The sequence below is a fragment of the Trachemys scripta genome, chromosome 2, assembly GCF_013100865.1.
Source record: "Trachemys scripta elegans isolate TJP31775 chromosome 2, CAS_Tse_1.0, whole genome shotgun sequence".
NCBI lineage: Eukaryota > Metazoa > Chordata > Testudines > Emydidae > Trachemys > Trachemys scripta.
Window position 1 is genome coordinate 265030109 of NC_048299.1, and position 12507 is coordinate 265042615.

General features: G+C 40.8%; 1 protein-coding gene across 3 annotated transcripts in view; it reads right to left on the reverse strand.

Annotated features, from left to right (window-relative positions):
- CYRIB (CYFIP related Rac1 interactor B) overlaps positions 1-12507 on the reverse strand; it is a 77499-nt gene that overhangs the window by 13760 nt on the left and 51232 nt on the right. For all 3 annotated transcript variants that reach the window (XM_034763619.1, XM_034763618.1, XM_034763620.1), the window contains exons 5-6: positions 9137-9242; positions 4138-4274 (exon numbers count right to left, since the gene is read on the reverse strand). In XM_034763619.1, the coding sequence (XP_034619510.1) occupies positions 4138-4274; positions 9137-9242 (243 nt within the window). The remainder of the gene's footprint in view (positions 1-4137; positions 4275-9136; positions 9243-12507) is intronic.

A 12507-nucleotide genomic window follows, 5' to 3' on the forward strand; every position in this document is an offset into this window, starting at 1 on the left:
CCTCACCTCCCTTGTTAGCTTATGATGAAAATGGCTCAGTTAGCTGTGACCCTTGCCTCTAGAGAGAGAAGGGCTACGTGAAGCGTCACAGTGAGCCTCTGAGGCTAGCAAAATCCGCCAGGAAACGCAGGACCCATGGAGTCAAGGACAGAACTTTGTCACAGTATGTTGGGTATCTATTCCTCCGATATGGTTGATACTTGTATTGTCTCTTTCTTGTGGCAGGTGTATGAATGCAGAGGGACTGGAGAGTGGCCCGAGAGTCCTTCATAGTGTGCATTACCTCATTGGTTTTGGCTGCAAACAATTTTTCTCCATCGAAGGGGAAATCTTTGACTATATTTTGCATCTCCCATGGGAATGCTGAGGAGTTAAACCATGAGGCCCGCTGCATGACCACAGCTGTAGTGGTGGACCTGGCGGCCATGTCAGCAACGTCTAGTGAGGCCTGTAGAGCCGTGCATACAACCATCTGTCCTTCAGAGACCGGAGATTTAAATTGTTGCCCCTTTTCCTCTGCAATCTTCCTAATAAAGACCATAAATTTGCCATAGTTCCTGTGGTCATATTTGGCAAGTAGTACTGCGTAATTTGCCACTCTGACTTGAAGCATGGATGAAGAGTACACTTTGTTGCCAAATAGGTCTAACCTCTTACTCTCTTTATCATAGGGTGGATCAAAAGTACTGTTGTTTGCCCCTTTGGTTGACTGCAACCAGAGAGTTGGGTGCTGGGTGTGTGAATAGAAATTCTGATCCCTTTGAGGGAACATAATATTTTAGGTCCGCCCTTTTGCAGGTAGGAGGTACGGTGGCTGGAGTTTGCCACACCATCTTGGCAGGTTCCATGATAGCCCCATTGATTGGCAAAGCTCTCTTGGAGGACTAAGATGTCTAAGATATCAGTTAGCTCATGTTGCATTTCCAGCACTTCCTCCAGAATAATTCTAAGCTCACTGACAACTCTTTTGAATAAGTCTTGGAAGTCATCCACCATGGTTGGTGGTGGAGGCATAAAAGCCTCGTCCAGTGAGGAGGATGAATTGTTGTTGGTTGGCAAGGCATCGGGAGCAGTGTCTTCTTCTTGCTCTGCCATGGATTCATCTGTCTCTGTCACTACAGTCTCTGAAGGTGGAGGTGAGAATCTGGCGTCTTCCCTACATGGGCGTGGCACCAGCTGTAGTGTCTTTTGTAAGACCCCCCCCAGGAGTTCCAATATGGCCAGTGACTAGGCTAGGGTATGGCTGGTGCCATCCATGGGTGGCTATACTATGGTGGCATGTCATGAGCATATGAGGATTGTGGTCGTAGGGGTCCAGTAGCCATAGTCCTGTAGCTCAAGAATAACTGAAACTTAACTTGTCTAAACTCTCCTAACTCATTAATTTATCTAAACTTATCAATGTGAAATGAAGGTTTTCAACGGGACTGCTGAGCTCCGTGTCAGGCCAGGGATGGTTGAGAAGGAACTGCGGAGTCCGGGTCACGCGCATGCTATATGACTCGCCAACGGCGCACAAGGCAGGCACCGTGCAAGTGTGACCTGTACTGGCACTGCTGCAAAACTCTCTGAGAAAAGGCGCAGGGATGCACCATCGTCTGGAGTGGAGCACCCACAGGGAGATCTCTCGAAGAACCACCGCTGCCTTAGAAGTACATAGAGCACGTAAGATTTCCTGCTTTGATCTACAGAAATTTTCAGAATAAAAACTACGTGAGAGAAGAGTGGATGTTCTGATCTGCTCCAGTTTGCCAGCCTTATTGCCATAGGATTAGACCACTATGTCTAGACCATTGCTACTTGGTTTTTGGGAAACTACAGGTACATGGAAAATCAGATAGATAGATACAGACACACATATATTCTTATCCTATCTATCTATCTATATTACCAGAGGTAGCAACTTTCTCTTGATGAAGAGGTATGTCAGACTAAAATGGGGACACACGGAACCACAGAAATGTAGGGCTGGAAGAGATCTCAAGAGGCCATCTAGTCCATCCCCTTGCACTGAGGAAGGATTAAGTATACCTGTACATGGTTGATATTAGTCTTGAGCAACTGGAATAATACACGTCTTTAGGACTTGTCTGCATTACAGATTTTTGCACCTGCAAAGGAATGTTCATGTAAACACTCTGTGCAGATGCACTACACCAGGATGACTTACTCCAGGAGGTAAGTCACACACTGGCATGCACCTCACTTTACAATGAAGCGGCACATGTACACTGTCGGGTTTGCATTGGTGTAGAAACAATGGTACAAAAATCCCTAATGCTGACAAGCCCATAGTTTGGAAAATATCCCCAGTGCACAATTACTTGTGGACAAAAATAAACTTGGTTCCAGGAGTATTTTTTGTAAAGCCAAAATTAAAATTGGTATTTGGGGGCTACTGATTCCACATGAAGATAAGAAAACAAATATTTTTTTATTATTTGTATTATAGTAGCAACTAGGGACCCCAAGAAAGATTAGGCTCCATTGTTCTAGGCACAGTACAGCGTTAGCAGGTCTTCACTAGACACGCTAAATCAACCCCTGATGCATCGATTGCATCTATCGCCAGAGCATCAATCCTGCTGTAGTGTAGACATAGTGTTACAGACTGTACTTGCCTGAAGAATTTACAGAATTATTGATGTGTCTTGACATTTCCATTATGTTCAGACTTCATTATCAGGATCTAACACATTATCATTAATATTTATGCCAAGTAAAAATTCTGTTTTCGTGTTCAATGTTAGCAGGCAGTTTGAAAATATTCAAAACAGAAAAATGAAAGGGATTACATTTCGAATAGGTTTTGTCTCCCAATATTTTTAAAGTCTATTTTCAAAAATTAAACCTGGAAATGGATCAGGCAAAAATAGTTCTTGTTCTTTTTCAATCAAAAACAAAAATATACAGAATTTCAAAAATGTTGTTTACCTGCTTACATGCAATAATTTTTAATTTAAAGGCAAACAGTTTGAGATTTAAGCACAATGAAAGTACTCTCTCTGTAAAGAAATCACAGAACAGATATATATGGAGGAAGTTTGCTTCATGCAAACTGACAAGAGCCAGGGAAACCCACAGACTATCCATTTCAGTAATAAGTTTCCTAGCTTTTATTAACTGCTTTCTTCTCTTTTAATGTTCATTAAATATTTCTTCCATGTACTTAATTATATTAACTATTTTCAGGAACATGGGGCCAGATTTGAGGCATGCAGCTACTTTGTACCACGCTGACAGTGTAACCTGAATCTACAATCAGTTTAATCAGCCCAAGGGGATTTCACCTGTGTATGGGTGAACTTCAAATGGCAGAGAGCCAATTTATGGGGCTCTTATTCTTTTGACCACTCTTGACATTGCAGGGAAAGAGGCATGGTCAGATGAAAAGGTCATGTGCTATACTAATCCTCGGCTGCATTTTCAGTACCCTCTAGCTGTTGCAGCCTGATGTTAAAGTAGCCATAAGGGGACCTAGCCTGCATACAGCTGCAGCAGGACCAGGGGAGTGAAAAAAAGTGAGCTTTAAGCTTTCTTTGCCCTCTCCTCGCCCCTGACATTTGACCTGTGCAATTCAACCACATTCCAGAATATGGCCCATGAGTGTTGACAATTATATACAACTTCTATTGCACTAATGAAGCAATTCTCAATATTTCCATTATACTTGATGAATGCTAGCATTCAATGAAAGAATTAACTTTTCATGATGGGGGGGGAGGGATAGCTCAGTGGTTTGAGCATTGGCCTGCTAAACCCAGGGTTGTGAGTTCAATCCTTGAGAGGGCCACTTAGGGATCTGGGGCAAAATCAGTACTTGATCCTGCTAGTGAAGGCAGGGGGCTGGACTTGATGACCTTTCAAGGTCCCTTCCAGTTCTAGGAGATGGGATATCTCCATTAATTTATGATCTAGATAGAGTATCTGAGGATTTTAAGTATTAAGAAGCATCACAGAGGGACTGAAGCAAATATCATTCTTTTTACAGATAGGGATATCAAAAGCGATTAAGAAAATTGCCCAATGTCACACAGAGTCTGTGGCAGCGTCTGGAATGAAACCCAGCTTCCTTCAAACCTCAGTCCTGGGCTCCTTTTAGTTGAACTGCCTATTTAAAAATGCATGGAAATTTACCTTGAGCTCATCAAATCGGAGTGTGAAATGAAGAATTTCTGCAAACTGCTTAGCAAGAGCCTGCTCTCGCTCCAGGTGCTGAGTTGGTGAATATGGGGTGCTTGTCAGGGCTCCCAATAGACCTCGCAATCCTGCTTCTAAATGAAGAAAGAAAATCAAAACATGTGAAAGGGTATCTGCTTCTACTATACATTAGTAGTTGACTTAAAGTGCTAAAGTGTATGGTAATTCCATGATCTAAAGTGATTTTAAGATCAAATACGTTATAATTGGTTTTCATGGGGCATTTATACTGGAGATTACCCATGAATTGCTATTGATACAGAGCTTATATCTGACTGGATTCTACAGTAAACTAATTTTTCAAGTTGTTACATGACTACATTCAATTTTTGTTTGAAATTGACTCTACATTGGTAATGTCAGTCAATATTTCTATATGAAAAGCTATTCAATGTTAAGGAACAGAAATTAACAGTGACGGCAAAATTTCCCTATCTTCAAAGGCCATATTAAAAAATTGGAAATGCAGCTAGTAGTTAAAGAGGCCAAGCAGTAATCTCTTAAAATTTGACAGGTTATGTTTTATTTAAACAAAAACAAAAAAAACCCCACAACAACTGTATCATGAAATTATCTACTAAATTAAAAGATGCAGTTCTAAGTATCTTTCAATCCACTAACCCAGAATGGAGAACTCTTCTGTCGGTTGAATATCTAATGAAGAAACTTTTAAACCTTAGCAGTAACAAGTGAGAAGTTAAGTTAACAAGTGGTCAGTTTCCTATGTTCTTTAGGCATGTTTATGTAGACCTTCAAATGTTTTTGCTCTACAATTTTTTTGGGGGGTTGGGGGAGGTAGGACTGTGAGATGAGATTGCCTGAAGAAAGCAGAGTTTACCGTATTCATGAAATATGATCCTGCACTTAGCACTGATTTGCTAGTAATTGTGGAAGTGATATTTACTGTTCAATAGACAGAGCCACCACAAATAGTTCTGAAAGTTCTGTGGCTGATGCAGTTCCAGCTAAACATACAAGGGACACTTTGATATATTGGATAATTACCATTTCCTAATACTGTAGTTCAAAGGGACATTCTGAAATCATCTCTCTCTCACCAACAAAAGTTGGTCCAATAAAAATATTACCATCTTGTGTCTCTAAGGCCTGTAAAATTAAGTTAAGATTTCACTTTTTAGTGGATTATATTTTTTCATTGTCAGGTGCAAGAAGATGCTATATTTTCTTGGAGACCACAAGAGGTTTCCAATGACTGTATGCTAACATACAAGGAAAGTTCATGGAAACATATTCCTGCAAGAAGCACAGTATGGTGAGGATGACATATTTTATCCTTCTTTTCAGTGGTGTAACTGGTTTGCCTCTACAACAGTGGGCAACAGTGCATGTTTTAAAGTAAGTGAAGCACCTCCTAGAGGACAATCAAATACAATTTGATCTGTGAATCCCCTTTAAATTTTCTTACGCAAAATCTAAAGTTGAGTGAAGTGATGGTTCCGTGTGTAGCACAGAAATCTGAGGTAAGTGGAATCTCTCTCAATGGGATTTTGATGGGAAGTGCTATGGCACATTCCATATAGTGTCTTGGACCTGTTTGGTGTTATGAGTTACTTTTGAACTTAGCACAGTATCTCTGATCATGATCTTGAAACAGAGAGAGATTGGTAGGAAAGTGCATAGTAGCTGATCAAGCCATGTTTGTACACAGAACATCTGGCTTTTGCCTTGCTTCTGTAGAAGCACATTATGAATGGGCATTAAATTGTAATTCAGTGATGTACTCTCAAGTATACCAATTTATTCACTATCCAATATTCTTCCCTGGCAGATGTGTCACTCTCCCTGGGAGAACTGCTGACCACTGTGGTACAGAGTATTCTTAGATCTCTCTCCCCTTCAAGGTCATGTAACAAGTCTCCACTTATTGAAGAAGGAGAATGGACTTTGTGAACGCCTCTGGTTCTACCTTATTTAGCTGGGCAATAGTCATCACATCATACGCTACAAGATGTTTGTGCAACATGCTCTTTAATAGTTTTTGTCAGTCAGAATGTTGTGAGTTTTAGTGTTTATGCTCATCTTTTTCTCCTGGCAAGATCAAATGCCCTGCGCTGAATGCTGTCTAAGATGGACTCCTCTGTGCAAATAAGGCTTGCAGGTAGTTCCTATGTGGGAGACAATGGTGTTACATCCCTGACCATCCCGGCTAATAGCCATCAATGGATCTATCCTCCATGAATTTATCTAGTTCTTTTTTGAAGCTTGTTATAGTTGTGGCCTTCACAACATCCCCTGGCAAAGATTCTACAGGTGGACTGTGCATTGTGTGAAGAAATACTTCCTTTTGTTTTAAACCTGCTGCCTATTAATGTCATTGGTGACTCCTAGTTCTTGCATTATGTGAAGGACTAAATAACATTTCTCGATTTATTTTTTCCACACTAGTTAAGATTTTATAGATCTCTATCATATCCCCACTTAGTCATCTCTTTTTCAAGCTGACAAGTGCCAGTCTTTTTAATCTCTCCTCTCATGGAAGTTGTTCCATACCCCTAATAATTTTTGTTGCCCTTCTTTGTATCTTTATCAATTCCAATACATCTTTTTTGAGATAGGGTGACCAGAACTGCATGCAGTATTCAAGATGTGAGTGTACCATGGATTTATATAGAGAGGCAATATGATATTTTGTCTTATTATCTAACTGTAATGAGGCAGTGTGGCCTCCCTCCAAGCAAGAGGGGGAGGAAGCACCCTCTGTACCCAAGTGGGCGGAGCCAGTTCTGACTCACCTCTCCCACTGGAAGGGGGTTACAGGAAGTATAAAGGGTGGGGCCTCCAGCTCAACTGGTGCTGAGACATTGGGGGAGGCAGACAGATCCTGTTCTTTTTTTGGCCACTGACACTGCTGCCGAGCCCAGCGGCACCCTGCTCACTGGGGAACTTGCATCCACCATGGACCTGCCAGGACTGCTGCTGGCCACCTACCCAGACGAGACGGAGAACGCGCCGCTGATCTAGGTACACCCCGAGGGGAGGGGAGGGGAAGAAGAGGCCCAGAGACAGCCGACCTCCGTCGGGCTGTAGATCTGCCTGAGGCATGGTTGGTGTGTTGGGGCTGGATTTCCCGCTGACCCAGCGGTGGACCACTCCGCCATTGTTAGGACCGTGGGTCGGAGTCCAATGCAGTAGGGAGCACCCGGACCCCGCCTGCCATCCCACCCCTGGGGTGGCAGCCTCCCCACACCAAGTCCAGTGGCCTGTGTTCATTGGTCGCCCACCAGAGCTAGGACGCCCAACTACTGGATTTGCTCTCTCTCTGCATTAAGAGCCCTGAGCTGATCAACTAATGGGTTGCTCTGTCCCTGCTTCAAGGACTCAGAGCTAAGTGACTGCTGGGTTTGCTCTGGTTCCTGCCAAAGGGACCCCACCTGCTTAAGAAGTCCAGGGGTTATAGACCGTTGGCTATTTAGCCCCCCACCTAAGGCCCCAGGCATTCACACTCGGGAGAACCTGTTTCTGCCTACCGGCCAGAAATGATTGCCTATCTGGGGGTTTGGCCCCGTTAGGCCAGTCGGGACATTAACACCTAACTTGCTAATTACCCTAAGAGTAAGCAGAGATCCCGATGGCGTAGTGAGGCAGTGTGCCCTCCCTCTGACCCAGAGGGGGAGGGACGACCACCCTTGACTACACTAACCCTTTTCCTAATGATTCCTAACATTGTTAGCTTTTTTGACTGCCACTGCACATTATGCAGATGTTTCCAGAGAACTATCCATAATGACTCCAAGATCTCTTTCTTGAGTGGTAACAGCTAATTTAGATCCCATCGTTTTGTATGTATAGTTGAGATTATGTTTTCCAATGTGCATTACTTTGCATTTATCAACATTCAATTTCATCTGCCATTTTGTTGCCCAGTCACTCAGTTTTGTGAGATCCCATTGTAACTCTTTGTAGTCTGTTTTGGATTTAACTATCTTGAGTAATTTTGTATTGTATGCAAATGTTGCCATCTCACTGTTCATCCCTTTTTCCAGATCACTTACGAATATGTTGAACAGCAAAGTACCCAGTATTGACCCTTGGGGATATCACTATTTACCTCTCTCCACTGTGAAAACTGACTATTTATTCCTACCCTTTGTTTCCTATCTTTTAAACAGTTACTGATTCACGAGAGGATTTTTCCTCTTATCCCATGACAGCTTACTCTGCTTACGAGCCTTTGGTGAGGGACCTTGTCAAAGGCTTTCTGGAAGTGTAAGTACGCTATATCCACTGGATCACCCTTGTCCATGTTTGTTGACCTCCTCAAAGAATTCCAATATACTGGTAAGGCATGATTTCCCTTCACAAAAGCTATGTTGACTCTTCCCCAACAAATCACATTCACTTATGTGTCTGATAATTCTGTTCTTTACTATAGTTTCAACCAGTCTGCCTGGTACTGAAGTTAGTCTTACCAGCTTGTAATTGCCAGGACTGCCTTGGGAGCCATTTTAAAATATTGGTGTCACTTTAGTTATCCTCAGAAGCTGATTTAAATAATAGGTTATATACCACAATTAGTAGTTCTGCAATTTTATATTTGAGTTCCTTCAGAACTCTTGGGTGAATACGATCTGGTCCTGATGACTTATTACTGTTTATCAATTTGTTCCAAAACCTCCAAAAAGACATCTCAATCTGGGACAGTTCCTCAGATTTGTCACCTAAAAAGAATGGCTTAGGTGTGGGAATCTCCCTCACATTTGCAGTGAAGACTGATGCAAAGAAATCATTTAGTTTCTCCGCAATGGCCTTATTGTCTTTGACTGCTCCTTTAGCACCTCAATTGTCCAATGGCCCCACTGATTGTTTAGCAAGCTTCCTTCTTCTGACGTACTTAAAAATTTTTTTGCTGTTATTTTTTGATTCTTTGGCTAGTATGAAGGATATCAATTCATTAGTTTACCACCTTTCAACTTACCTAGCCTTTGAGAAAATTCATAGAATTTCTTTAGCTTGCCTACTAGTGGAACGACTGCACCCCATGCCTTCTCCTGCAATTTTTCGTCAGTGGGATGCTGTATTGCCTTGAAAATTGAACACATAGATAAAGAAAAAAAAAGTCACACCTCGCTTAACAACAGGAATCAAGACTAGGAAAGTTTTCTTTCATTCAAAATATGTATTAAAAGAGGTTGATCAGAGGTACTGATGGAAAACAAAAGAAGGGAGCATTATTCTTTAGATTGTGGGAAGAGAACAGTTTCTCCCGACATTATGGCTGCAACCAGTGTCCTACCCTGTTTCCCCGAAAATAAGACAGTGTCTTATATTAATTTTTGCTCCCAAAGATGCGCTAGGTCTTATTTTCAGGGGATGTCTTATTTTTCAGAAATGAAAAATGCCTTATTATCGGTGGATGCCTTATTATCGGGGAGGTCTTATTATCGGGGGGATGCCTTATATTACAACGAGAGGCAAAACTGTAAGTAGGCCTTATTTTCGGAGGATGTCTTATTTTCGGGGAAACAGGGTATTATGAGTCAGATTTTCATTGAAAATTATAAACTGGTGTCTTTCATCACATACTGTACCTGTTATGCACATTCTTTACACATACACAATGTGAAAATAATTAAGCACACTTTATTATCATAATACTTTATAGGATGTAAACACTATTATACAATTACTTATATGTAGATGATTTTTAAGTTGCCTAAAATACAAAAAAAGAAACAATTTACACAGTACAATCTACTTGTTCAAAATAACCGCTTTAACGGGATACTCCAAGGGAATGAGTTTAGCCTAGTTTAATGATCATGGCTAGTACACAGAGTTAGTTTCAGCTACAGCAATCAGTATCAGGTAATGGGGAGAGAGAACCAACCAGCTCATGGAATTTTTATACAGCCAAGTCAATACTCCTGGCAGAATAGGACACCAGGGAAAAGTGACTAGACATCTCAGATAGTTGAGATTTTTTGGTGTTCTGACAGTAGCGCAGTGTCAGAACATTTAATATATAAACATACTATATTAATTGCAGTTAGCTTTGCAGTATTTTGTCACATTTTATAGGAAAACATCTGTTCAAAAAATTAACTGTATAATTGAGTTCTAGAATAGCAAGTTATTCAACAATGTCAATCAAGAACTACATTTGCTTGTATTTGGAATTTTGCTTAAAAGAGGAACACTATTCAAATATTATCTGACCCTATTTGTACTTTACAGATCATATAATGAGAAATTCAGATATGTTATTTCATGCAGAATTTTAGTATAAACAGTATATTTAATTCTATAAAATTATTTAGAAACATTTTACTGCAGTAAATATTAAAGTTTAGAGTAATTTCCTCTCTCTCCAAAACTAACAGGAAGCATAATGCATGCAAACAATCTTATTGATTTTTTTTCCCCCATATTGTAAGGTATTTGGGGAATTTAATTTTCTTTTAAAATGTTTCCTAGTCTTAACCTTCCCTTCCCAGTCAACTTAGATGAGAAGTGTACATATATCACATATATCTTAGAGGAAGGATACTGAAATTTTGAAAATAGACACTCTTGGAAAGAGTTGCTGTGTAAGATACCAACAGGCAGGAAGTTTAGAAATTCTAATGTTCCGGCATAATATTTGTGAACTGATACACTTATTTTCATGTCTAATTTATACTAGTTACTACATTGTTTTACTTCTTGTTCACTGTTTTCTTACATGTCTTGCTGCAAACCTTGTGTTTCAGTCATTACTTTTGAACTAATTATTATTTGTAAAAAATGTTGGCTGATTTCTAACAGTGTGGAGGTATAAGATGGGAGTTTTTGTATTAACACTCCACTTCTCTCTCCTTCCCTGGTTCTCATCATTGTGGACTCAGATTACTCAGTGGTGTCCCAATACAGTAACTCCTCACTTAAAGTCGTTCCAGTTAACACTGTTTCATTGTTATGTTGCTGATCTATTAGAGAACATGCTCATTTAAAGGTGTGCAATGCTCCCTTCTAATGTTGTCTGGCAGCCGCCTGCTTTGTCCACTGCTTGCAGAAAGAGCAGCCGGTTGGAGCTGGATGGTGGGGGCTTGGAACCAGGGTGGACCGGCAGCTCCCCTAAGTTCCCTGTGCAGCAGCCGCCCAGGAGGCTATCAATTGCCGGGCAGTTCAGCTGTCCCTCCCCCCACAGGGTACAAATATTTGATAATGGGCTCTTCAATCTAGCAGAGAAAGGTATAACACGATCCAATGGCTGGAAGTTGAAACTAGACAAATTTAGCCTGGAAATAAGGGATAACTGGAATGGCATAACTTTTTAACAATGAGCGTAATTAACTATTGAACAATTTATCAAGGGTTGTGGTAGATTCTCCATCACTGAGAATTTTTAAATCAAGATTGGATATTTTACTAAAAGATCTGCTCTAGGAATTATTTTTGGGAAAGTTCGATGGCCAGTACTACACAGGAGGTCAGACTAAATGATCACAATGGTCCCTTCTGACCTTGGAATCTATGAACATTGAGGTTGTGCTCAGCTTTGCATTAAGAGCTGTTCAGGTCTGCAAAGTTTGACTTTTTTCTAGTCTATATTTCTTTTAAATAAGTTGGACTTAAGAGCAGACCAGAGAAGTACCGTGTGGTGCCTTTTTAAACTCCACTGATGGTGATGTGTATATAAAATTAGTTAACAGGTCTAGGCCATTTCCACAGACCTTTAGTTACTTGCAGTAAGATTACCTCTGCAGAAGGGTTGTCATATTGGCTTGGCTGTGGACAACTATAGGACTTCATATACTTTTGGGGCATGGTGCATCGAGCTGAGAACTATGAATTCTCTTGGAATGTGAGGACTTCCAGCTCCACCGTTTTATTGGAAGCAAGGAACAACTGGAACAAGCTATTAGAGAGGGAAACCACTACCCCAAATCTGATTCTAGTTCAGATAGGACTATTACAATGTATTATGGGGGCATTTCTTGTCTCTCAAGATTTGCACAGCAATTTTTCTCAGCAAGCAAAAAGATGGCTCCAGCCCTGCAAACTCACCTATGAATCTGAAAGGCAAGTTATGTTCTTTCTGGCTCATGCATTATTATAAGTAATATCTGCAATTTCATCTTAGTTAACAACCCTTACATGTGTAGTCAGACAAAATCTTCTATAGTCTCCAACAGCTGTGTTAGCTTGCAGTGGTAAACAAGAAATAAAAAAGTTGTTTTAGTCAGTCAAGTCAGCAAATGTTAATGAATACACACAGAAAGCAGATCTCTGTCTCAGGTTAGTGACCCAAGATCCAGCAGCAAGAATCCTGTTAAGATAAAAGCTTTTGAGGAAACATCTTTTTAT